This window comes from Bactrocera tryoni, chromosome 1, assembly GCF_016617805.1.
Source record: "Bactrocera tryoni isolate S06 chromosome 1, CSIRO_BtryS06_freeze2, whole genome shotgun sequence".
NCBI classification, from domain to species: Eukaryota; Metazoa; Arthropoda; class Insecta; order Diptera; family Tephritidae; genus Bactrocera; species Bactrocera tryoni.
Genome location: NC_052499.1, coordinates 90117327 through 90144680, shown reverse-complemented (window position 1 = coordinate 90144680; position 27354 = coordinate 90117327). Strand labels below are relative to the sequence as shown.

The following is a 27354-nucleotide window of genomic DNA, read 5'->3' as shown; positions in this document are numbered from 1 at the left end:
AGGAAAATGACTACTTGTGTGACAATATAGAGGGCTGAAGGTCATTCATTTAGTCGGTTCATTGTAGAACCGTTACTTAGGTACTAAAAAAAATCAATTTTGAGTAGCATCGCTGAAGTTTGTAATTTTCATTTTTGTTCGGTTTTTGAAGGAAAATGCTCCTATGTGCGGCGTCTTGAAATTATTATCGATTATCAAGTCACGGCTTTCAATTTTCATAATTTTGACAAGCACTGTAAGTCATTGGCTTAATCTTGGATTCTATCATTCTTGCTGTGTACTGTGCTTTAAAGCAGGTACTTGCGTACGTCGTGCAACTGCGGAGTAACTATTCTAAAGGAAGAAATTTGTAACTTGATTCAGTGGTAACTCTAATTTAGATTAATAAATGTCAAAAAGTCTCCCAAGATGGAGCAAAACAATTTGTGGATAACTGGGTCCCCGATTGTTAAACATGGAGACTAAAACAAAACTGTAACATCTAGGTGAATGAAAAATTGTTTACCGATAAATATTGTCTAATTAAGCATCTGTATACATACATCAGCGTATGAATTGATTTGAGCATATTTTTAAAGAACATTTTACATCATATTCCTTAGCCGAAAATTTATATGGGACCTTTATCAACAATCGAGCTCTTTTAACGACTTAGAGAAACTTTAAGAGTTCTATTTGGATAATAATTTCAATATAACTTTTATTGTGGATATTAACAATAAATCATGGAATGGACGCGAGAAAGAACACTTACACTTATTAATGAATACCGTAAAAGACGAGGTCTATGGGATATGACACATGATGATTATAGGAAAAAGGATATTAAACAGAATCTTCTGATGGAAGTGAGTAATAGTCTTGGTGGAAGCATATCCGTTAACGAGATCGAAAAGAAATTCCACACTTTGCGTACTCAATACCATCGCGAAATAAATCGAATGAATCGTAAAGAGCCCTACAACTCCAAATGGTTTGGTTTCAAGAACTTGCAGTTTTTAAGTTCTCCAATGGCGCGACGGCTCTCGAGAGGACGTATTAAAAATGAAATTACGGAAGATGGGACAGTGACACCAAAATATATTATAAGAGATTCGAATACTCATCACGATAGCAGTGGAAGTTCTGTGAACTTGAATAACAATGTAAATGAAGAATTTTTAATACATCAAAAGTCTGCTATTGCGATAGAGCCCATAAGCAACTCTAAACATTACCGTAATACCAGTCGATCACGCGCATTAGAAAAGTTAATTGAAGAAACTACCAAAGATATTGATGAAGCTGATGATAAGCAAAAAATGACTATTACAATGGAGCAGCAATGTTATAACAATGAAATGCAAGTTGAAGACCAAATGAATAGTCATAGAATAAACGCAGAAGGAGATGAAGAACAATTGGAAGCTATTCAATTACAGGAGGAAGAGGAAGAAATCACATACACATCTTCGACAGGAGCTGATGGCTGTGATATTTCTCATAATCAGCAAACAATATCTACACGTATTATAAAAGCTCAACATAATAATTCATGCAATGACCAAGAGATTGAATATGAAGATGAAGCTGACCCGTCACATGAGGATAAACGTGTTTTCTATGGCAGCACAGGACAACAAAATTCCGTGCCTATAACATCCACGCCTTCTGCAGGTACACATCCAACAAACATATTGTTAAATTCCAAAATCAAAATCAGCAGTCAACAAAAGCAACATTTGCCAGGACGAAATCTGGATAAACCAACCAATCCGAATTCTGGACCGCAAGTATTTCATACATCAGGTCATATACGCGACGAATATACTACTTATGGCGAATATGTATCTAATGAAATGCGTAACATAACGAATCGTGAAGTGTTATTAGGCCTTAAACATAAAATAAATACTGCTCTTTTCGAAGCGCAAATGGCTGAACTACGGAATTAAAAAATACAAAAAATGCTTGTACAATAAAAGTTATCCAACACATTCATATATTTACCTAGTTACCACTTACGGTTGCGTTCTCCTCAACGTTTTAAATTTTAATTGGATATTTTTCACATAAAACGTTATACGTATATTTTATTATATAGGGTAACGAATAGAGTAAAGGAAATTTTAATTCAGTTTGGTTAAACTGTCAAAAAAATATATTTTTGTGGAATCATACAAAATTGGTAAAACTCGAAAAATGTATATTTTTTACATAAACTCGTATTTGAGCACAATAAGGAAATTACTTTTTTCATGTGTGTACATATATGTATTTTAGAGTGTCCGTCATTTCCAAAGTTGCATTAAAAAATCCCATGTCAAATATATGAATGAAGTAAAATGATTTAAGCACGGTTTGAATGGAAACTAAAGAGCTTTTTTACGTTGTATCCTTTTTAGAGCAATTACTGAAACTTGAGGAAATAACAAGCTGAACATTCTTTTTCATGGTTTGTACATATGTATGTAGAAAATAAGTGATTATAGTTAGATACACTATTAAATACTTAACCAAAACAAGCCTGCATTTTTGTGTTTTTTTAACATCTACAGTATTTTGGCTCAGTAAATGTGTTTTTGTAAGACCTAAAATTAACTGATATGTCTAGAGTTATATACATATAGTAAATGGATCAACAAATTTCGTTGGTATTTAGAGGACTCACATCTTGTCATAACGCATCATAAAATCATAAATAAACTGGTTTAAAACAATTGTTGGATTACATACACAAATGAGTGTAAGCAATTACAATTCTCAACGCTATGTTTTCGGTTCGTTATAACTTTATAAGACTATATAAAACCCCTAAATATATGAGTAGTTTAAAGTATAAACCCCACGACAGTCGGTTCTAGGTTCAACGTTACAAGACTTGATTGATAAGTTTAAAGAGGGAACATTTCTTATAAATGCACTCCAAATAAGTCATAATGCCGCGCCATGGTCTATTAGAGTCTTATCACACGAAGCAACTTTTGTTGCGGCAACTCTTGGTTTATAGGCGAGGGGGCGACGAGGAGAGGGGAATCGCGCCGAGTTTCCAGTGTTCAGCAACTCGCTTTGTGTTCTTATTCGTAACAGTTCGCTGCGACGTTTTTCGGCACTCGTCTTCTTTCTTTCGTAGTACATAGTTGCATTTGCGTATCTTTTTTTTGAAATTAATATTTTGAATATATTTACAAAATTTAATTTCATCTTTTGGTAATTAATTTACAAATATGTATACAAATATACATAATATAATATAAATATTTTAGAAAATGGAGTATGATGAAAAAATCGAATTAATTAAAGATATTGTGAAATGTATGGAGGAAGCCATACAAATTGATTCAGACGATAGTAAAAAGGGTGATATATCTTTGTTTTAATAAATAAAATGTATTTCTTAATTGACAGAGCTGATTAATAGATGTGATAGAGTGGCCCAAATACCTATAAGGAAAAAGAAACGACAATGGGTTAAAGTAAAGAGTAGACAATGGTTTAAAGTAAAGTGAAGGAGAATGAGAAAAAAACTCGAGCAGAGTTGCGCAACACAAGTTGCTCGTGTGAAGGTAATGGGCGACAGCAAAAGAGAATCGCCCGAGAATTAGCAACTAAAGTTGCCTCATGTAATTGCGAACTTAGAGAGCTGTACGACTACACGACAGCAGGCTCTCAGTTGTCGCTCTCGCTAAACTAAAAATATTTTTAAACTTGGTGACGACAGTAGAGAGGAGTAGTGATGTCACTAATATGCAAAATTATTCAAAGCTGTAACAAACCTGACGTTTTTTTACAAGGATAATCACAAAGTAGCTCTGTTATGTCATTTGTAAAAACAATTGATAATTAACAACAAATTAATTTACTTATTCTTTGCATAAAATGACTTTTGGCTTCACGATGCCATTTACAGTTCACTGTCGTGCAGTCATATCGTGTCGCTCTCTATTTGTTGCACATTAAGTGCTGAACACATTGAGCGCGACAGACTGCAAACGAAATCTGTCAAATATTAAAATACACTCGTTCTTATGGACACAGCCGACAGTTGTCGCTCTCGCTAACTTCACTATATTTTTATATTTGACAACGACAGTAGGACGACAGTAAAGTTGACAGTAGAGAGATGAGGTAGAGGTCACTAATATGTGAAAGGTAAAATTATTCAAAGCTTTAACAAACCCGACGTTATTTTAAAAATAAAAGCAGAAAATAGCTCTATTATATCATTTGGAATAATAATTGATAGTTTAAAACAAATAAATTTACCTATTTACTTATTATTTGCATAAAAAATTTCACTTTGAACCAAATAATAAAATTACATTGAAGTGAAAGGTATTAGTATGGCCACAACGAAATTGTGTACATCCAAAATGGACAACTGCGTTGTTTTGTGTATATGCCGGCCATTGTTATGTCGCTGCCTTCTTACAAATGTTCATGGAGAAAGATTCACGACGCCATTTACAGTTCACTGTCTTGCTGCCATGTCGTGTCGCGCTCATTGTGTTCAGCACTTTAGGCTTGTTTTGTGTCGAACAGTGAAAGCTAATGGCCAATTCACCTAGAACTTTTGCTTCGTTTTCCGTCAGACATTTGGTTTAACAGCACATATGTACGTTCACGTAAAAAGTTTTTTGATGCGAAGCCAAGCAAAATGTGGGGCAACTGTCATTATTTTATTCTTTGCCAAACCATAGTTTGCTACCCTTACTACATACCCTTTTTTCTGCGCTTCGTTGTTTCTGTGCGAACTGTGACACAAAGCCAGAAAAGTTGTATTTTTCCGATGCACTCGGTTTCGGTAGTCGTGACTTGCTCGGGCCTACACCCGGGAACAAGTAATATGTATATAATACTATATATGTTCTCTGTTTCGAATTTATGTCACGATTCAATTATGCCAGTGACAGACTTGTGGCAGAGAACGTAGATATATTATATACGTTCAAAATCATTTTTTTAATCAAAAATTATGAAATAGCTGTTATTTTCTGTGCCTGGATTTAATCCACCAAAAAAAAATAAAATGTAAACAAATTAGTTTATTAATAATACGTTCATTTATTTATACATGTATTAACCAACGCGCGACAAGAAATATTTAAGAAAAATGTCTTCTTAGCCCTCTGTTAAAATCGAATATTTCAACCCTTAGCGTTGACGTGTTTATTTAGGTATGCATCATTCCACAAAGCAGACGACAATGGACAACGGCAACAACAGCGGTACTGTTGCAGGCAAGGGAGGCTCAGGGGCTAAACGTAAGTTCAGCTTCCTGGACGCCCTATCGCCTGATGAGCGAGCGCTGTTTGAGGAGCATGCGAGAGACGATGATGATGACATGCCCTCATGCAGCGGTGCTCAACAGGCGGCATCCACTGCACCCGCTAACAACGCAGCGGACCACTCCGCAACTCCTCAAACCGGGATCAGCCCAGAGGAATCGCAACAATCTTGCGCAGCAGGAGGCACGCGCAAAGGAAAAGGAGGCGCAGGGGAAGACTGCCCCTCTACCACCATTAGGTCGTCCGGGTGGGAACGATGACCCCGTAGGCGGGGTATGAGTGGTGCCAGCCTAAATGGTACCTTAGGCACCTCCAGGAGGGAAGAACTCCTGAGGAGGCCGAGAGACTGGCAAAGAACAGAGTCAGAGGCAACAGTGCCTCCCCGACCACGAAGGTGCGTAAGGGCGCAAACATCGCATCCAACTGTAAAGGGAGCAGCGGGATTCGGGGCAGCGGTCGTGTCAACGCAAATCCAACCGCTAGGACTGGTAGTGTCAGGATAGCAACCCCGGCAGCCAAACGCAAGAGCAGCCAAATTACGCCACAGGAGCCACCAAACTCTAAGAGACAACGGGGCAACTACGCCCAGGTAGCTGGAGGCCAGATCCCTGCACCGAATCCTTCGCGGGCAGCTGAGGGACAGCGTAGATATAAGAACCCAGTACGCTTCCTTGGGGTGCACTTCAAGGGCGGATTTATGCAGATCGACTGCAGGAATGAAGACAGCGTCAACTGGCTAAGGGAGATCGCTCCCAAGCTGACTAGCTGGAAAGGGCCCAGTCTTTGCGTCAGGAGGGGCGAGGACATCCCGATCATGCACAGTATGACGGATAACCTGGGCATCCTGTTAATACAGGAGCCATGGGTCCACAGAGGCGAAGTCAGAGGCCTCAATGTGGACAACAATAAGGTAATCTGGGATCTTTCTAGTGAGAGACCCCGAGCCTGCATAGTAACTAAGAGAAATATTGATGTATTATGTATTTCAGAATTCCTAACACAGGACCTAGTTGCGGTGCAGGTCAGAGAAGAGGAGGGAGCGGACTTTGTTTTGGCTACGGCCTATCTACCAGGTGACACACCTACTGCGCCCCCGGAAGCGGTGCAGGGCCTGGTAGACTACTGCAGGAGGTATAAGCTACCCCTGGTTCTGGGGTGTGACGCGAATGCGCATCACACAGAATGGGGAAGTACGGACTGCAATGTACGAGGTGAGTCTCTCCTAGAATTTATCATTAGCAATAATCTAAGTATTGAAAATGTTGGGTGCGAACCCACATTTGTCACAAGCAATAGAAGGGAGGTGCTGGACATCACCCTAAGCAACGAGCTCATGTCAGGGGTGGTCTCGCAGTGGAGGGTATCGTCAGAACCTTCAATGTCAGACCACAGGATCTTGAGATTCGGGCTAGGGGTGGAGTTCATGAAAATTCCCCCTAAACGCATTCCCAAGAACACCAATTGGACTGTTTATCGGGATGCGTTAGAACAGAATCTGTCAGGAGAGGGGAAGTCGGTCAGAGGTACATCAGCCCTGGGTTTGGAGAGCAGGATATCTGCGCTGAACCAGAGCCATCACAAACGCGTACCACTGCAGCTGCCCCTAAAGACGATCACCAAGGGGCGTAAATGCCCCTGGTGGTCTAGTAAACTCTCGGATCTCCGATCGAATGTACGTAAGCTTTTCAATAAAGCCAAGCGTACTGGGAACTGGGAGGATTACAAAAGCAGCCTAACTGCTTATAATAAAGAGATTAGGTCTGCAAAACAAGAAAATTTCAGGAATTTCTGTGAGAACGTCTCCTCAGTACCAGAAGCAGCTAGACTGCACAAAGCTCTGGCCAAGAGGAAGACGAACACAGAATTAGCGATTCAAAAGACGATGGCACTTATACGACAAATGCGGAGGAGAGGGCTACGGTACTCCTACGTGCGCATTTTCCGGAGACGGTTGAGGTGGACCTGTGCCTACCTGTCGCAGAGCACAAGCCATCTCGCCTGGACTGGGTGCTCGCAAGAAATCTGTTTACTGCGGACTCAGTCAGGTGGGCCACGGCTCGTTCGCCAAATTCAAGTCTCCGTGTGCGGACGGCATCTTTCCGGCGCTTCTGCAACAAGGTGAGCAGATCTTACTGCCACACCCTTGTACAGCTGATGAGAGATAGTCTGGCGCTGGCGTATATCCCTGAACCCTGGAGGACAGCAAAAGTGATCTTTATACCGAAAGTGGGAAGGAAAAGACTATTCGCTGGCTAAATCCTTTAGACCGATTAGTCTAACCTCCTTCTTACTGAAAAGTATGGAAAAGATCCTAGACCAGGAAATAAGATCGAAGGCACTTGAAACTGCACCCCTGCATGCAAATCAGCACGCGTACAGAGCGGGCAGGTCGACGAATACCGCCCTGTACCAGCTAACCTCGGAGATACAGAGCGATACGGGGGAGGTGACGCTATGCGCCTTCCTAGACATCGAAGGTGCCTTTGACAATGCGTCCCACGGGAGCGTGGCAAGGGCACTGGAGAAAAGGAATGTGGCACCTACAGTGCGCAGGTGGATAGAAGCTGTACTGCGCACCAGAATAGCTGAAACCACATCAGGAGGCACCACTATCCGTCTCGGTACTACTAAGGGCTGCCCACAGGGAGGAGTTCTATCCCCCCTGTTGTGGAGCATAGTCGTGGACGAACTACTGGTGCTGCTAACAAACAATGGAATTCGCTGTCAAGGATATGCGGACGACATTGTTATCATAGCTAGAGGCAAATTTGTGAGTACTCTCTGCGATATCGTACAAAGGGGACTAGGTCTAGCCAAGGGTTGGTGCAACAGTGTTGGACTAAACATCAACCCCCTGAAAACGACCATCGTCCCATTTACGAGGCGCAGGTCTCTGCCTGGCCTGAGAAACTTAACACTCGGAGGCAGAGAGATAGAGATGACAAACATGGTCAAATATCTTGGTCTCACGCTGGATTCCACGTTAAGATGGAAGCAGCACATTGACCTGAACATGGTCAAAGCTACTAAGGCATTGATGGTGTGCAACCGGCTGGCTGGTAGATCCTGGGGGTGCAAACCAAGGATCATCAGATGGTTGTACACCATGATAGTGCGACCAATTGTCACCTACGGGCGGTGGTGTGGGCACCGAAAGCAGAGCAGACGACGGTAGCACTCAAACTATCGAAACTGCAAAGGCTTGCGTGCGTCTGTATGACAGGAGCTATGCGCACCTGCCCGACAGCTGCACTTGAGGCCCTGCTGGAGCTCACCCCGCCACACCTACTAATTGGTCAAGTCGTTGCCACACTCTGCTTCAAATGACAGCAGAGGGACTGGCATAGGTAAAATAATCTCGTCCCAACGCATGGAAGAGCTAAGTGGCATTATACCACTGGCTCCTCTTCCAAGGACGGCATTAACAAAAAGCTGAACTTCACTAAGAAGTTTAAGATCACCCTCGGCAGCAAGGCCGAATGGAGCGACTCCGCATTCGAGCTGCTACTCAGGGATAGCTCGATCAGGTGGTACCACCGACGGCTCGAAAACGTCGGAGGGAATTGGCGCAGGGGTCGCAGGACCACGCACAAAACTCTCCATACCTATGGGTAAGTTTCCGAGCATATTCCAAGCGGAGGTATTTGCTATAAGTCGGTGTGTAGAGTTGAACCTCCAACGCGGCTATCGCAACGAACGTATAGCTATACTTAGCGACAGCCAAGCGGCACTCAAGGCGATCTCGTCTTACGAGATAAAATCGCTATTGGTGCAGGGAGTGTATAGACCGGCTCAACAGTCTTGCAGAATGCAACCAGGTGCACCTTATTTGGGTGCCAGGCCACAGAGGCATCGCCGGTAATGAACTGGCCGATAAGCTTGCCTGCTCTGCAGCATCCACCAGCATGGTAGGACCGGAACCTTTCATAGCGGTGGGTCCCCACACCATAAAGGAGCAGGTCCGCAATGATGTAGCAGTGGGTAGGGAGATACATTGGCAACACCTTTCAGGCTTGCGGCACGCAAAGTTGCTGATGAAGAGTTATAACCTCAAAAGGTTTAAATGCATAATCAATCTCCCAAGAAATAAAATCAGGCTACTGATCGCCTTCTACACCGGCCATTGCAAGCTGAAGAAGCACTTATTCAACATGGTGTTCATTCAGAACACCTGCTAATGGATTGCACGGCAATCTGTAGGCGCAGGACCAAGGCCCTAGGATCCATGTTTCTAAATAGGGATCACATCGCCTCAATAGCACCTAGCAGTATATTGGAGTTCATCAATTTGCTGGGGCTAGCTGAGACTCTGTGAGTCAGGAGAGGGCACAATAGACCCTAGGTCGCGGTGCAATCCTCATTAATTTATCTATCTATCTATCTATGCATCATTCAAAATTTATGTGCGTAAGCAAATTATAACAGTAATTTGCCGCTGCCACTTTTATTTAGGGACAGCAGTAAAATATCCATCAGTTGATATTGGTATTAGCAAAGGATCATTCTTAACTTTCAATTTTATTAATTCTTGGAATATATTTTAATTTCAACACAACACAAATATTTAAACATTGGATGATGGTTTGTTTTAAATATGAATAATAAAAAATGTATATTTAACTTTTTTCGTTTTGTGACGTAGTTTATCTAACGTATGTAGCTGCTATTAGGATTATTTAGCTCAGCTTCATTAACGTGACAGTTTCGATTAAGTAGACGATAGAAAGAAAAAGTGAATAAGGTTCAGGTTATCTTATCATATAAATTCATAATAAATCAAACAAAAGTTATTAGAGTGTATGTACCCAATCATAACTATTGAGGATAATTTTTAATTTTAATTGGAACCTCATTACCACTGTTCTGGTTTTGATAAGAAGGAACATAAACCATGGCTCAACTCCCGCCGCGAAAGAACCTGACACCAACTAGAATTTCAAAGCAGCACTTATCACCGTTGCAGACGTTACTGCAAATGGGTTTTACCAAACACAGAGCGTAAGTTAACATCATAAATGTGTAAAAAGTGATTCTATATAATTATTGATAAATTGAAACCAACTCACGTTTATATACATATACAAACTGGATGTTATATATAAATTTATAAAAGTCGACAAATCTACTGTGTATATTTCTAACTTACCAAGAGGTATCGGCAAATAACCAATAATGTGAACATATTTTTTCTTACCCACCAGCCTTTTTAAAATATCCATATTATAACCACAAAACCCTGAGTTACAATTTCGCTACATAAATACGTTTTATTAACCAATTGTTAAAACAAGACGATAATATAAAATAATTGATTTTAAAGAAATACAATTTTTTATACAATTACATTAGTTATAAATAGTTCCAGTAAGTAAGAACTTTGCGTATATTTCTCTGTATTGAAACTATTACACGGTTTAATAATGAGAACAAAGCATATTAGCATAGGTTGTAGCGAATAGATAGCTGGTAACAAATTATTAGCGCCCTTTATATTTTGTATGTATTTAAACTTCTCGCTCGCAATTTGTAGCATAAAAGTCGGTTATTGTGTGACCCACGCAAGATGTGAATTTTGTATATATGAAAATAATGCTTATATGTTTTTCAAAGATATTTTTTGCTATGTGTATATAGATAATACCACATGTCAATATTATTTTTTAAATACAGAGAAAAAGCATTGGCAGCAACTGGTAATCGAGGTGTTCAAATCGCATCTGATTGGCTGCTTGCGCATGTTAATGATTCAACTTTGGATGAAAATTGTCCGCGAGAATATATTCTGTACGCATGCCCTACTGGCTCATTTTTACATCAACTGGAGGAATTTTGGAACCAATCACGGATAATGTGTGGTTGGAATGGTGCTCATAATTATGTGCCACATATCACATTGGTTTCATTTTTTAAGGTAAAAATAAATGTTAAAAAGATATTGATCTAAATCTTGCACATGCGAGCATGATCATTAATTTTTTGTTTTTACTTTTCTCCTTTTAATGAAGGCTCCTGACGAAAGTTCATTGCATCTATCTAAAGCCTTGAAACAAGTAGTTGATATGAGTGGACCACTTCTAGATCGTCCATTGAAATTAGAGCCTTATTTGAGTCAAAATTTTATGGGATTTTTTGTAGCCGAGGATGACGCAAACTATATGAAACGACTTTCATTACAATATGTTAAGGAGGTTTCCAATTCAAGTATGAAAACTGTTCTTGTATGAAAATTATTTTTAGTAATTTTTCGTTGTCATATTTTTTGTGACCGAGGTATTATAAAATATTTTTAACTATGTAAATGGTAAATTTTTGGTGCTCTTTTCTACATCTTTAAAACGCTTTCATTGGAACTTGTAACATTGTGCTTAACTCTAAAAATTGTTTTTGCTAAAAAAACTTCATAAAGTCATAAGCGATACATACGAGCAGCTTGATGCAATAGTTGCTTGTTTCCCATGGTGCGGAGCTGTTTCATCTGGTACACGTTGTATACCGCGTAGTAGTCGATGTAAGAAAAATAACAATTATTTTAGAAAATTGTGTTTGTGATTTGTCTTTCATATGTACATTTAATTTTTTAATCACTATTTATCAGAAGCATTCTGAATCCGGTGTAAAATGCATAATTATATTTTAAATATCAAAAATAACGTAAAGTATACATATGTATATATAAATGATCAGCGTGACGAGCCGCGTCGATTTAACAATGCCAGTCTGTATGTATTATTTAGTATTATGTACATACATATATGCGGATTAAAGCTCATTGCAATGCTACAATATCCGAGTATGTTGTTCGGATCGGACCATTGTAGCATATAAGTAGCTGTCACACAAATTGATTGAACAATGTTAAGCCCATGTATGAAAAAACTTTTGGCTTTGATGTTTATGCAAAAGATAAATAAATTACGGCCAGTAAATGAGTGTTAAATTAATTTAAGCTCGAATAAAATAGAATGGGTAAAATCGTGTGAAATTATTATCAAAAATTTTTGGATTCTAATACTGAAACCACCTTTGAAATTATATTTCTTTGTAATTCATTGCTTCTGTAGTTTTACTTGTTTTGGAGACTCAATTCCGAACATTATTTTTGTGTTAAAAATTATTTGGTATACTGAAAGTATTAATATATATAAATGCATATATACAATTTCGCATGCAATCGTAGACATATATAAAAAATTTAATACCACTTTTTTGTCTACAAATACAATATATGTACATATATGTGTATATTTTAGCAATATCTTTGGAGCCGCACGTAAAATCACTACATCTTACCTTAGCATATCAGTTTCCGCAGAATCAATTTAATTCACTGAAAACCTTAGTGGAATCACTCAATGCAACTTCTGCCTCAAATTGGGAGCTGCGTCTGTATTCGCGCGACCCACGACTAACCACAAAACAAGTACATTGCATCATTTACCCTTATACATATATTTTTTTCTTGATTAATTCTTTATTAATAACTTTTCTTTAAAATTTTGTTTCCTTTTTCTTTTTTTTTATAAATGCTGTTTTTCAACCATTGATAATTCAAAACAACACTATTTTCGCGCTTCTGTAGGTGCACAAAGTGGTGTATCCTCATAGCCCCCATGAGATCGATGAATTGGAGTTGCGCATCGGTGATTATATTTATTTGAACACGGATGCTGTAGACAATTCCAGCGATGGCTGGGCAGAGGGTATTTCCTGGCTAACGGGAAGTGTTGGTTACTTGCCTGTGAATTACACTGAACGAACCGCTGAATCAGACGCGTGGACACTTCACCGCGTTGTACAGTTATCTAAATCAACGACCCCATCTTTAATATCGGCTGAAGAAATTGACATTGTGGATGGTCACAGCATTTCTATTGATCCCGACGAACGTGAGAAACGTTTGCATCATCAAAGTCGGTGCAACTACTTGTTTCTACATTGTTGACCGTATATAGATTTGTTATCCATTTCTGTCTTATTTCAGATGTGATAGTTGCCTTGTCGCATGAATTAATTGAGGGCACTTCTTTTAATGAGGAATCCGAGAACAGTGTGGAAAAATACTTACGTAAAACATTAAAACCTTGTTTAGATTTGCCACTTGTACAAGGCAATCATAATTCAATGCCCAACAGTAGTCAACTATCACAACCGCAACATATACAACATCAGTCGGAATGCATTTTACAACAAGAAACGCCCAGCTTCGAAATTAGTTCGCCACACACAATGGAAGTGGCAAAGAAGCGAAGAGACATGGAAATAATGGTTGAGCCGATTAGTATTTCAACGCCACGTGCAGATGACACGCTTAGTATAAATTCCGATCGTTCAAATGAAGTTACAAGCCTTGAGGCATCGCCGAACAAGAGTCGTAGATTATATATAATGCGACATGGTGAACGTGTTGATTTTACCTTCGGTACTTGGATACCTTATTGTTTCGATGAATTCAACAATTATGTGCGCAAAGATTTAAATATGCCCAAGAGATTACCACGAAGGTAGGTAAGACAGCAGGTCTCGAAATCATAACCCCATTAAAATGGCAAAACTGTCTTTAGAAGCTTTACCAATAAGTAATGAATAATTTTTGTGTGCAAAGGCAAAGATGTCCAGACGGTTGGCAAAATGATTCACCGCTCACAAACATTGGACTTTATCAAGCGAAATTGACGGGTGAAGCGTTACTTGAATGCAATGCTCGCATCGACCATGTTTACTGCTCTCCAGCTTATCGCTGTGTTCAAACATGTATGAGTACATTAGAAGGTTAGAATATAGTAGTATTTAATGCTGTACTATAATAAAAATACTGTAATTCGGTACAACCTGAAACATATAGGTTTACACTTGCGTAACAAATTTAAAGTTAAACTAGAACCAGGTTTGTTTGAATGGATGGCTTGGTATCCAGATGGTGTGCCAGATTGGATGAGTAAGTCAGAGCTGCTAGATGCTGATTACAACATAGATGCAAGTTATCAACCTTTCATTTCTAACACTAAATTGAATGAGTGCGTCAAGGAAACCACAGAACAGTTTTATACTCGTAATTATGAAACTTTGCGAAAAATCATTGAAACTACAAGTGAGCTATAAATCATCCAACATTGGTGAAATGATTAACATTGATTCTTTTCATTTGAATTTTTTTTTGTATTGTAGAGGGAAACATTTTAATAGTGGCACATGCAACTACCCTTGACACGTGTACACGACAATTAATTGGTGCCGAACCACGTACTACAAATGAATTGCGCCAAGTGATACATAAAATACCATACTGCAGTTTAGGCGCTGTCGAGGAGATGGAGAACGGTATCTGGAAATTGGTTGAACCGGAATGTTTACCGGTGACACATTCGAAAAATCCTCGATTTGAATGGAATGTTCTTACTGCCACATAGTGTTCGTGCTTTGGGGAATTGTTGGTAGCCAATCATTTTACGGAAAAGCCTTTATAAATAATAAGGTCAAAAACATGGCTATTATTAATTATGTTAAGCGAAAAATACTGATTTCGTTATTTATAGGGCATGTGCCGGCAAAAAAATATTTCATTCCTAATAATTTTCATAAATTAGTTTAAAAGTTTATTAAGTTAAGAACGTGTGTATTTATAGTTGGACCGGCTAGAGACAATTTACCGCCCTCGGCAAATGTCAAATTTTCCGCTTCTTAGCCTATTTTGCCTTAACAACAAAATTTATAACTTTTCAAAATTATTCAAACCATTTTATTAAAATAAATGCTCATATTCCAAAGGTTTAACATAATTATTTAAAGAGATTATTATTATTAGTACAACAAAATAAAATTAATTATTTAAATATTTCCTTGCCTTTAATTTGTCAAACAAAACTATTTTATTGTTAAGAATTTGTGCAATGGATTGTCATAAATAAATTTAAAACAAGAAAAAACGTTAACTTCAGCTGCACCGAAGTTAATATACCCTTCTCAGGTGCATTTCTTTTAGTAACTATGTGTCCAGTTTGTATGGAAGCTATATGCTATAGTAATCCGATATAAACATTTTTTTCGGAGATTATGTTATTACCTTAAGCAGTAATCCATGTCAAATTTTGTGAAGATACCACATCAAATGCGAAAGTTTTCCATATAAGCCCTTGATTCCGATCGTTCGGTTTGTATGGCAGCTATATGCTACAGTGAGCCGATCTGAACAATTCCTACCGATATTACCTTATTTCTATGAACAATAACTCATACCAAATTTCGTGAAAATATATCGTCAAATGAGGGAGTTTCCCATGCAAGCATTTGATTCCGATCATTCAGTTTGTATGACAGCTATATGCTATAGTTAACCGATCTGAATAATTTCTTCGGAGATTACATTGTTGCCTTAGAAAATAGTCTGTACCAAATTTCGTGAATATATCTTGTCAAATGCAAAAGTTTTCCATACCAGCACTAGATTCCGATTGCTCAGTTTGTATGACAGCTATATGCTATAGTAAGCTGATCTGAACAATTTCTTCGCATATTACATTATTATCTTAGAAAATAGCCTGTGCCAACTTTTGTGAAGATACATTGTCAAATGTGAAAGTTTTCCATACAAGAACTTGATTCCGATCGTTCAGTTTGTATGGCAGCTATATGTGGTCCTATATCGGCAGTTCCGACAGCAGCTTCTTGAAGAGAAAATGACGTTAGCAAAATTTCAAACCGATATCTTAAAAACTGAGAGACTAGTTCGTATATATACAGACAGACGGACATGGCTAAATCAGCTCAACATACTGATCATTTATATATATACTTTATAGGGTCTCCGACGCTTCCTTCTGGGTGTTACAAACTTCGTGACAAACTTAATATACCCTGTTCAGGGTATAATGATATGTATTAATTCATTTGAAGAAATATCGTTTAAAACCAGTAAGGAAAAGGCTAAGTTCGGGTGTAAACGGATATTTCATACTCTTGCAGTTTGCCAGGTCAAATCCAAGGAAATACCTTCAAGTACATAAGGTTTGTAAGTTATATGGGGTCTTTGGCAAATTTTCACCCGGTTTTTTAAATTTTAGGCACAAAGATGCACCGTTATCAGAAAAATAACTCACACTCGATATATGCGGTATAAAGTCAACTGGAAGTTTTAAAATATGTGGGGGCTAAACAAATTATTGCTTCGATTCAACCCTTTTTTTGCATACAGGCATATTATTATTCGAAGAGGATTCTCTCCGAATTTCTATATGTACATATGTATATGTCTCACAGATATACTGATATTTTAAATAAAAAGTTAACAACTGGACCTTTAATCAATGTATTCGGTATCTGAGGATTTTTTGGTCATAAGGTGGCCTATTTTAAGAGCGCTCAAAGTTTTACCCTGATACATTCATTGGTGCTTGGTTTGCAATTTGGAGTGAAGGAATCAGATGGAATTTAAAAGTGGATTATACGAGAAGTAGACGTGGATTTAGTCCGATGTCGTTTGTTTGCGCACTAGAACATTGGAATGTCAAAGTAACATTATAACCAAATTTGGTCGGTATCGGAAGGTAGGTAGTATGTCCAGACTGATATCTTTTCACCGAAATGGGGTGGTGCCACGCCCATCGTCCATTTTTGACCACAGCTTCTATAAAAGTCAGGTCAGGCCAAGTAAAAAGTACAAAGCCTCTGATATAGGGATAGTAGATATGTATTTATTGATTTAATCCGCTTTTAGGAGTTTTTAACGGAACATGACGTCAGCGTGATTCAAGAATTCGATTCAATTTCAAGAACTACGATTCAATTTCCTTAAGCAGCTGTCTTAGCCAGTGAGAGCTACTCTTTACGCCAGATCGATCCCTGTGATCTCCACATAAGGGACCTTAACTTGGAGATTTGGCAACTGGTAAATCGGCATAAGCGGACGAAATGGATAGAGCACCTGAAGTAATGCAATCCCTCCGCCAGAGTGTGCAAGTTTTGGAGTCTAATCCAAAGAGGCCGACGATGGTCGAAATCCAATTCGATGGTCGTATCTCCTTGGACACGAAGAAGTGCGCGAGCTACTTTTGTCGACAATTTATACTGCACCCTTCAGTGGACGAGGCGAAAAGATGTGACTGCGCACTATTTGCTTTCACCGATGGAGAGGTTACGAGTATCATCAACAATTCAAAGGCATCAAAATCCCTCGGCCCAGACGATATAAATATGTTGATGAAATAACACCTAGGCTCGACGGTAGTAAGCTATCTCAAAATACTGAAACCTGGGAAGCCTGTCAACCTAGAGGAATCTCACCAGCCGATAAGTCTCCTTTCATCAGAGCGAAAATTCTTGGGTCCTTGCTACTCCCGATCTTCACACACCACCTTAGTCTAAAACACTTAGCGTCATAAATGCTCGTGACCTCAACCACAAATCGTCCTGTGAAATGACTGTTCTAATAGAGATCCTGGGTTTCGACATTTCCGGCGATGATGGTTACTTTTAGATCTCCCTAATTTTTTGAAGTAAAATTCGACAGTCTGCACTTTTTCAGGACGCAGATGAGGAAGGTGTCGCACTCCAGACTATAACAGGATGACTCCTGATGTCTCCCATTGAACACCAACAGAGTGTGCCCCGCATGCTTCCTATAGAGGAGCATAACGCAGTTTCGTCCTGAGTATTGTAGCCAGTTAAACTCTTTGCATGCTAAATGAAACCAACTCATTTAACACACTTCTCTATTTGGTTCGAACAACTCGTCACCTGGACTTACCGTTAAATGACTTCGATGATAGCTAACATATTACCTTTCCTCAAGCAGGGTCTAAATACTCACAATAACATATCGATACAAGGTGTACACCAATATCTTGAACTTTTGGCATTAAACTTAATCACTTTATTTTAATTTTTAATTCACTTTATATAAGTTTATAAATATAATAGAGCAGGATGAATTTTTCAACTGATAAAATTGCTAATGTAATATAACTTCAATATTTCGATTAAAATGCAAACATAAAAAATATATACATATGTATAATGTACAACATGAGAGCAGTGTTTAAACAATTTTTTAAAATTATCTATATCACATATAACGTTTATTTATTATTATCTTCAAAAACTGTCGGTGTTGTAGATTGTCCATCTAATTGATGCTGATGTTGATTTACTAGTTTCTGACGTTCCAAGTACATTGAAACTTTAATATTACGCACTTGATGATTTTGAATGAGTTTAAGAAGTGCTATAACACCTATTCCAACTGATATTGCAAAAGAACCCCAAGCGCCGAACTTTTGAACAATACAATGTATAAAAAATTCTTATTATTGTTGTACAATGTTATTTACCTGAGCTGTCCCCATTTCTATATAGAAGTCAGATGTGTCAATATGGTCTTGGTCTCCGTGAATTATATTTTGTCCTGCTGCTGTTTCACATGACGGAAATCGTTCAGTCATACCATCACACCATACAATAAATCCTAAAGTAACCATAATTGCAGACAGAATTGAAAATGCTAGCATCCAAATACCAACCACAACGTCAATGAATAAAGAAAGAAACGAAGCTTCTTCTTTCATTCTTGAGTATCTATATTAATATAAACGCTCTATTAAATTTAAAATCAAATAAAAATGCGGACTCATACCGATAAATCTGTAAAGTTGAAATCAAGAATAGAAACATTGCAGTAAAAAGTGGAAAGCTGCAAAAACTTCTTGAAGACCATTTTACTTCAAACATTCCATCCTCTTCACGCCATTTACCAGTTGTAAAAAGCAAACAGTGCCCACTTTAAAAATAACAACTTATTACGCACCAAAACATTTCGTCTTACTTGGCCAAAAGGTACCTACCCAAATTCATGGACACTCATACCAAGAGGCACCATCATGCACAACGATAATATAACTAATATTACATGACCAGCAATTTGGCTTAATAGTAGCACATTTGCTAAAACCATTTTTGACAACGCTAGTTTATTAATATTCCCTCTTATAATTACATCGAATGCACTGGACAATATCAAAACAATCGCTAACGATGACAAATCGATTGCATTTTTTTAAAGCTGGTTACACACGAAGAACATATATATATAATCAAGAACTAAGCGCGACAGACTGCAAGCGACATCTGTCAAATATTAAAATACACACGTTCTTATGGACACAGTTATTTAGACAGTTGCACGACTACACGACTGCAGGCCGTCAGTTGTCGCTCTCGCTAACTTCAAAATATTCTTAAATTTGCCACCGACAGTAGAGTTGACAGTAGAGAGGTATGTAGTATGTAATATGCAAAATTATTCAAAGCTCTAACAAACCTGACGTGTAAACTAACGTAACGTAACGTAAATAAAAACATAAAATAGCTCTGTTATATCATTTCTAATAACAGGGGATGTTAACCCCTTACTTTAACTTAAGCAAATATTTTGCAAATATTTTGCGCGGCGTGCAGGTGCATTGAAGAAGTGAAGTTTAAGAAGTCTTAAAAATGAATTTTTTATCAATTTAACAGTGGATAACTTGGTGGACAGTGAGTGTAGTTTGCTTCTTAAATACAAAAAAGCAAGGAAACAAACTTTTTTGCGTAAAAAAAGTGGCTTATGACCGAAATTTTAAAGAAGAGGGCAATAGTGAAATCGCAAAACTTCTTTAAAACAATTCGATTTTATCCTCCGGATATATATTTATCACATTTTCGGTTGACTCGTGAAACACAATTAATGATAATAACTAGTTATAAACAAAAATAAAGAGCGATTTCGCTTGCCTCATTTCTGATGCCGATTTTGTCACATTTGCGCGCACGAAATTTCAAAATTTGATTTGCTCGAACGTTTGACATTTGCAAAAGTTGCTACATTTTTGCGTCGAATATGATGCTTTGCAATATTGCCGCAGTGATTGAGACTTCTTCAACATATCGCTGATTTGCGCCCACGCCCCGACGGAAGAGAAGGACGATGTGACCAAAGAAGCCTTTTATGAGTGCTTGGAGCGCACTTATGAGGTCTGCCCCCGCCACGAAGTCAAAATCGTGCTTGGCGACTTTAACGCCAGGGTGGGCAAAGAAGGTATATTTGGCACTACGGTCGGTAAATTCAGCCTCCACAACGAAACATCCCAAAATGGGTTGAGGCTGGTCGACTTCGCCGGGGCCTGAAATATGGTTATCTGTAGTACTAGATTCCAGCATAAGAAGATTCATCAAGCTACCAGGCTGTCTCCGGATCGAAAAACTACCAACCAGATCGATCATGTTGTGATAGACGGAAGACACGTCTCCAGTGTTTTAGATGTGCGTGCGCTCCGAGATCCTAACATCGACTCGGACCACTATCTTGTTGCAGCTAAGATTCGCACTCGCCTCTGTGCAGCAAAAAACGCACGCCAACAAACACAAGGAAGGTTCGACGTCGAGAAGCTGCAATCACAACAGACAACCGAACGATTTTCTACTCGGCTTGCACTCCTGCTCTCTGAGAGCACTCGTCAACAACTCGGTATAAGGGAACTGTGGGACGGCATTTCAAACTCCTTACGTACAGCTGCAACCGAAACCATTGGTTTTCGGAAAGTGCAAAAGAACAGCTGGTACGACGAGGAGTGCCGTGTCGCAGCGGAGAGAAAACAGGCTGCCTACCTCGCAACGATACGATCGACCACTACACGTGCGGGATGGGATAGATACCGAGAGTTGAAGAGGGAAGCGAGACGCATTTGCAGACAGAAGAAGAAAGAGGCTGAAATGCGTGAGTACGAAGAGCTTGATAAGCTGGCCGACAGGGGTAATGCTCGAAAATTCTACGAAAAAATGCGGCGGCTTACAGAAGGTTTCCAGACCGGAGCATACTCTTGTAGAACCCCCAAAGGTGATCTAGTCACTGATGCCCAGAGCATACTTAAATTATGGAGGGAACACTTCTCCAGCCTGCTGAATGGCAGTGAACGCACAACACCAGGAGAAGGAGAACCTGATTCCCCAATCGATGACGATGGAGCAGACGTTCCATTACTCGACCATGAAGAAGTTCGAATAGCAATTGCCCGCCTGAAGAACAACAAAGCGGCAGGGGCCGACGGATTGCTGGCCGAGCTATTCAAACATGGCGACGAAGAACTGATAAGGTGCATGCATCAGCTTCTTTGTAAAATATGGTCGGACGAAAGCATGCCCAACGATTGGAATTTAAGTGTGCTATGCCCAATCCATAAAAAAGGAGAGCCCACAATCTGCGCCAACTACCGTGGGATTAGCCTCCTCAACATCGCATATAAGGTTCTATCGAGCGTATTGTGTGAAAGATTAAAGCCCGCCGTCAACAAACTGATTGGACCTTATCAGTGTGGCTTTAGACCTGGCAAATCAACAACCGACCAGATATTCACCATGCGCTAAATCTTGGAAAAGACCCGTGAAAGGAGAATCGACACACACCACCTCTTCGTCGATTTCAAAGCTGCTTTCGACAGCACGAAAAGGAGCTGCCTTTATGCCGCGATGTCTGAATTTGGTATCCCCGCAAAACTAATACGGCTGTGTAAGCTGACGTTGAGTAACACCAAAAGCTCCGTCAGGATCGGGAAGGACCTCTCCGAGCCGTTCGATACCAAACGAGGTTTCAGACAAGGCGATTCCCTATCGTGCGACTTTTTCAACATGCTTTTGGAGAAAATAGTTTGAGCCGCAGAACTAAATAGAGAAGGTACCATCTTCTATAAGAGTGTACAGCTGCTGGCGTATGCCGATGATATTGATATCATCGGCCTCAATACCCGCGCCTTTAGTTCTGCTTTCTCCAGGCTGGACAAGGAAGCACAGAAAATGGGTCTGGCAGTGAACGAGGGCAAGACGAAATATCTCCTGTCATCAAACAAACACTCGTCGCACTCGCGACTTGGCATTCACATCACTGTCGACAGTCATAACTTTGAAGTTGTAGATAATTTCGTCTATCTTGGAACCAGCGTAAACACCACCAACAATGTCAGCCTAGAAATCCAACGCAGTATAACTCTTGCCAACAGGTGCTTTTTCGGACTGAGTAGGCAATTGAGAAGCAAAGTCCTCTCTTGACAAACAAAAACCAAACTCTATAAGTCACTCGTAATTCCTGTCCTGCTATGTGGTGCAGAGGCTTGGACGATGTCAACAACGGATGAGTCGACGTTGCGAGTTTTCGAGAGAAAAGTTCTGCGTAAGATTTATGGTCCTTTGCGCGTTGGCCAGGGCGAATATCGCATTCGATGGAACGATGAGCTGTACGAGATATACGACGACATTGACATAGTTCAGCGAATTAAAAGACAGCGGCTACGCTGGCTAGGTCACGCGCGCTGTTGTTAACTCGGCTATAATCGAGTAAGCGGTGTCTACGCCAATTAAGAAGAAGAAGAAGATTGAGACTCGAACATCCCCACTATTGATAATTTAAAACAAATAAATTTCCCTATTTACATACTTATTTTTTGCATAAAAATTTTCACTTTGAACAAAATATTAAAATTTCATTGAAGTGAAATAGAATGGCCACAACGAAATTGTGTACATGCAAAATGGACAACTGTGTTGTCTTGTGTACATGCCGGCCATTGTTATATCGCTGCCTTCTTACAAATGTTCATGTAGAAGGATTCACGACGCCATTTACAGTTCACTGTCGTGCTGCCATGTCGTGTCGTGCTCTATGTGTTCAGCACTAGAGTCTTCATGTGAACACAGTATAACTCGATTCAGGAAAATTTCTTCATTTCCTTTCATATCATATTCTAAAATTTTTGTATGGTGACGATCAGGGGTGCCAGAACAAAAGAGAATCGACGATAATTTGGTAGAATCAACCAGATAGCATAGTCGATATTTTGTTGTTTTTAACTGTACTTATTTTGCATTATAAGTTATTCAATAGACACAAACATTTTTATTTTTCAGAAATTTATCGAAATACAAAATGCTCAAAAATTAGACTCCTTGGCCGCAATGTCTGGCAATGTAACTATCTCTGCAACTTTCGGTTGTGAGAAAAAAATCGTCTGGTTCAGTAGCAAGAATTAGTATATGTAGCAAGAATTAGTATATGAAAATTACTTGTACCTCTGGCACAATTCCCCATGTTTAAAAAATATATTGGGTTATAGGTATCGCAAACGGTTAGTTTACGAGATATTCGACTTCAAAGTTCAAAAATTCCGAAAATTCGAACATTTCAACAAGCTATTTCACTGCATTTAGCACACTTTATGCAGGGTTTTCACTTCAAATTCAATTAATTAAACCTTAAACATTTAAACAAATTCACAATTTATACTTTTTGCAGGTTTTATAAATAAGAACTCTATATTTTAAAAATTACTTTTTACATTCGTGATGAGCATCATTTATGTGCTAACAATTATTAGGAAATGGAGCGCTGCCATATGATTATAAGCAAATATGAGCAATTCGCTGAAATTTCTTTTTTTTCGCTATAATTCTTCGTGCTTTATTTAGCAATCTTAGTTGTAATAAAAACAAGTGTCTACAAATTATATTTCAAATTAAAATGAGTATAAAAAATATTTCTATGCATGTGGATATTTTCTTATTTAAGTTTCAAAACCCACTAAGTAGTATTGAATAATAATATTACGTAATAAAGTAATAAAATACTTACGTTTTTAAAGGAGTACTACGCTAAAATACTTCAGTCACCCCGAGTATTGGCTCGACCAACGCAGAAAGGTGTTCTACGCGAAAGTACTTCAGTCACACCGATATGATATAAACTTTGTAATATTATCATAGAGTTTTACTTATTTGTGTAAATAAAGCTTTATTTCTTTTTATTTTCGCGCCGCGCTTCAAAAAAAAAAATAGACATGGCAACCTTTTTCTTATTGTGCAAATGCAGAGAATTTAACTAAAATAAAATAATTAAAATAAAGCTTTATTTACAACAAATATTAAAAAAATTAATATACAGAAACGTTATAGTGAAGTGTTAGTAAGTGAAAAGTGCATATTATAAGTGAAAAAGTTATTCACAATATACAAATTATCAATGTAAAAATTGTCAATTTTTCAATTTTAAATGCAAGCAACAACTATAAGTCAGCGGCAACTATATATATATATATTCGTGATCTGGAGAACGTCACCTTTCCATTGATACCCATTTTATCCCCGAAATCCGGGGATGCTATTCTAAATTTTACCCAAAAGTGTAATTGAACCACTGCCACGCCTCCAAAACGCCTTTAATCGAAAACTAATAAATTGTTGCTCAGAACAATTCTTTTAGCACCCCTATCGACAGTGCAAAAATTAGTGAAATCGGATGAAAAATATTGCAATTGCGATAAATCTATAAATAAATGCGACAGATGGATACTACTTTGCATCCGACATGATAGAAGGCTATGTAGTCGATACTGTCGAAATTGGAAGATAGGCGTGGCATCGCCCACATTTAGGTGAAAATCCATATCTCGAGACCTGTTCGACTGGTTTCAGCTAAATTTGGCGACTAACATTATTCTGACCTTATTATGTTACCATAGAAAACGCGCCTACTCCCTATATACACCTACTACTACTATTAAACTTTTCAAGAATAGACAAATTACGGATAATAGTTTTCTAATAATAATGCATCTTTGTGCTGAAAATTTGGGGGGAAATCGGGTTGACTTTATTCCTTAAATATTGGTCGGTCATAATATGTGAGGTACCTTAATTAAACTCAGAGAGAACCTTTTTCTTTTAGTAATATATGTATAGTAATGCCAAAAATGGATAAAATTGCGTCAATTCTACACCTATCTCCTATCCTTCCGATTGGCTTTAGACAATATTTATTGGTCAATATGAAAGATATCTTAGCAAAATTAACTGAATGTATAATATTCGATATACTTTAGTTTAATTCCGAGAATTTCTGAAAATATACTTTTGATTTTCGTTATTCTAACAAGCCGTATGCTGAAAATATGTTCTCGTTTATACCTGAGCAATGTCAAATGTTAATGCGACAAGCTCAGGCTCAATATACCCTATTTAGTGATTTCCGAATTTCCAGCTGATTTTAAACCGTTTGTTTTGTTTGGTCAACATGTCAGATGTTCTAATAAAATCAAGTGGACAAGGTTTAGTTTATGGCTTATAATATATATACATATATATATATTTTTTTTAGGCCGTAAGGAGGGTTTAAAATGCCTTCGCACCGTATAGGGAGTGGTGTACCCACTAAAACACTCCCCCCTTCTATCATGGATTTTTTCCCTACGCCGGGACCGCATTCGCATTACTTCAGGGCAAGGTTCCCAAGATGGACCCATTATAGGTCAATTTCTACTCTCCCTGCGTCCAGGGATGCCTTCGATATTGTAGCCAGCATCAAGCGATTTGGCTCATCTCTATTGGGAGTCCGCATCCATGTCTCTTTTTTTAGTGCGTAGAACATGTTCCACGTACCCGGCAATTATTTCCCAGTTTCGCTTTTTTTTTCTACAATATTTTCCGTACTTAGTTCTCCGAGTTTGTTTTCTACAGTTCTTCGTGCTTCTTTCCAGCGGTGGCACTTGAAGAAGGTATGGTTTGCATCGTCTAGCGGTTCGTCTCCGTAAATACATGCTGGGCTTTCTGTTTTTCCCATGTTGTACAGGTATTTTCGGAAATACCCGTGACCGGACAGCATCTGTGTTATGTAGTAATTTAGCTCGCCGTGTTTTCTACTGTGCCACATCTCTATTTCTTTAATCAGTTTGCGGGTCCATCTTCCTTTGCTCTACCTTGTCCACCGATTTTGCCAGAGTTCAAAAGTTTGCTTCCTCGCCTGTTGATTTGTGGGCATGTGTATTTCTATTCCGTCTTTCTTCCATAGCCAGAGTTGTCTTCTCTCCTTTGCGAGAAGGTCTATTGGGATGACGCTCGTCGTTTGAATAGTTTCTGAATGAACTTGCATATTTACCTCCAGCGGGATGAGTTTCCCAGTGAGTAGGATCAGTTCTGCTTTTTCCGCAGCTAGGCTGAGGCCGTGTGAGTTCAACCATGTCTGTGTTCGTAGCATAACTTGTGTCAGTCTGCGCCTGGCCATGTCGGTATTACGCGCGGTTATGACGGCGGCGATGTCCTCTGCATAGCCTACGAGGTAGCAATCGTCAGGAATTTCAACGTTTAAAATTCCGTCGTAGCTGGCGTTCCATAAATCTGGTCCAAGTATTGATCCCTGCGCTGCTCTGGAGGTTATTTCCTTACTTTGTGGGCCGTCACTCGTCTGCTACAGCAGTTCCCTGTCTTTACTATAGCTTCGTATCATTTTCATCAAGTAGAGGGGCGTTTTGAAGCGACTTTTTAGTGCGTCGATCATATTTTCCCATTTTGCGCTATTGAATGCATTTCTTATGCCAATTGTTGCGAGGAGGATTATTGGCCTCGAGAAGTTGTTCTTTCGATGAGTTTCCTCCACGCTGCGCACGACGTCTTCCACAGCTCCGATGGTGGACCTGCCTGGTCTGAAGCCATGTTGCCGCTCTGATAGGCCTCCAGCATCGTTTATGGCGGCTATGATGCGGGGTTTCAACAGTCTTTCCAGTAGCTTTCCTGCTGTATATAGTATGCATAGGGGTCGGTATGCTGATGGTTTTCCTGAGTCTCCTTTGCCTTTGCTTATTAGGGTCATATTTCTGGGAAAATGCCCTCATTCAGACATGCATTATACATGGATAGCAGTAAGTGCGGGCGTTCCGTAGCGATTAGCTTTAACACTTCCCCTGGGCAGGGGCTTTTTTGGTCTTTAGAGTGTTTGCTGCCGTATTCATTTCCTTCAAGGTGAAAGGCGGACAAGAGCTCTCTTGTGTATGTTCTGGTGGGTTGTCTTTGTTATTGCGTCTTTCAGCTCAGTTTCCGCAGCTTTATATTCCTTATGTTCTTCCATTCCGTTTCTTCCTCTTCTTCTAGCTCTTGTATACCGTCGTCTTTTGCGCAGGCAAGTTTGTCTAAGATTTCGGATTTCGTCAGTCCACCAGTAAACTGCTTTCTTTGGATGTCCGCCTTTTATTTTGGGCATTGGCTTATAATATATTGTAGGTAATTAATAAAATTTGATTGTAAACCA

At 39.0% G+C, this 27354-nt stretch overlaps 3 protein-coding genes across 5 annotated transcripts; 2 read left to right on the top strand and 1 right to left on the bottom strand.

Annotated features, from left to right (window-relative positions):
* The first annotated feature begins 381 nt into the window (after positions 1-381).
* On the top strand, positions 382-2509 carry LOC120782622. The gene is made up of 2 exons (XM_040114989.1): positions 382-485; positions 603-2509. The coding sequence occupies exon 2, from the start codon at positions 726-728 to the stop codon at positions 1932-1934; it is 1209 nt and encodes a 402-aa protein (XP_039970923.1). The 5' UTR covers positions 382-485; positions 603-725; the 3' UTR covers positions 1935-2509.
* A 7447-nt stretch (positions 2510-9956) lies between these two features.
* Positions 9957-14984, top strand: LOC120778557 (protein UBASH3A homolog). 3 transcript variants are annotated; one of them, XM_040110415.1, is made up of 10 exons: positions 9957-10265; positions 10938-11178; positions 11273-11468; positions 11674-11775; positions 12518-12687; positions 12847-13177; positions 13249-13768; positions 13870-14036; positions 14110-14355; positions 14433-14984. In XM_040110415.1, exons 1-10 carry the CDS (start codon positions 10159-10161, stop codon positions 14672-14674), a joined length of 2322 nt encoding a protein of 773 aa, XP_039966349.1. In that variant the 5' UTR covers positions 9957-10158; the 3' UTR covers positions 14675-14984. The 3 variants fall into 3 exon arrangements, with proteins under 3 accessions (XP_039966349.1, XP_039966358.1, XP_039966366.1); XM_040110424.1 differs by lacking the exon at positions 11674-11775; XM_040110432.1 differs by lacking the exons at positions 9957-10265; positions 10938-11178; positions 11674-11775; positions 12518-12687 and having other exon boundaries at positions 11345-11468.
* Positions 14985-18103: 3119 nt separating this feature from the next.
* LOC120775934 (transmembrane protein 179) lies at positions 18104-19286 on the bottom strand. Its single transcript, XM_040106344.1, has 4 exons — positions 19100-19286; positions 18892-19035; positions 18590-18833; positions 18104-18532 (listed from the first exon to the last, which is right to left on the bottom strand). The coding sequence occupies exons 1-4, from the start codon at positions 19207-19209 to the stop codon at positions 18338-18340; spliced, it is 693 nt and encodes a 230-aa protein (XP_039962278.1). The 5' UTR covers positions 19210-19286; the 3' UTR covers positions 18104-18337.
* Between the last annotated feature and the right edge of the window lie 8068 nt (positions 19287-27354).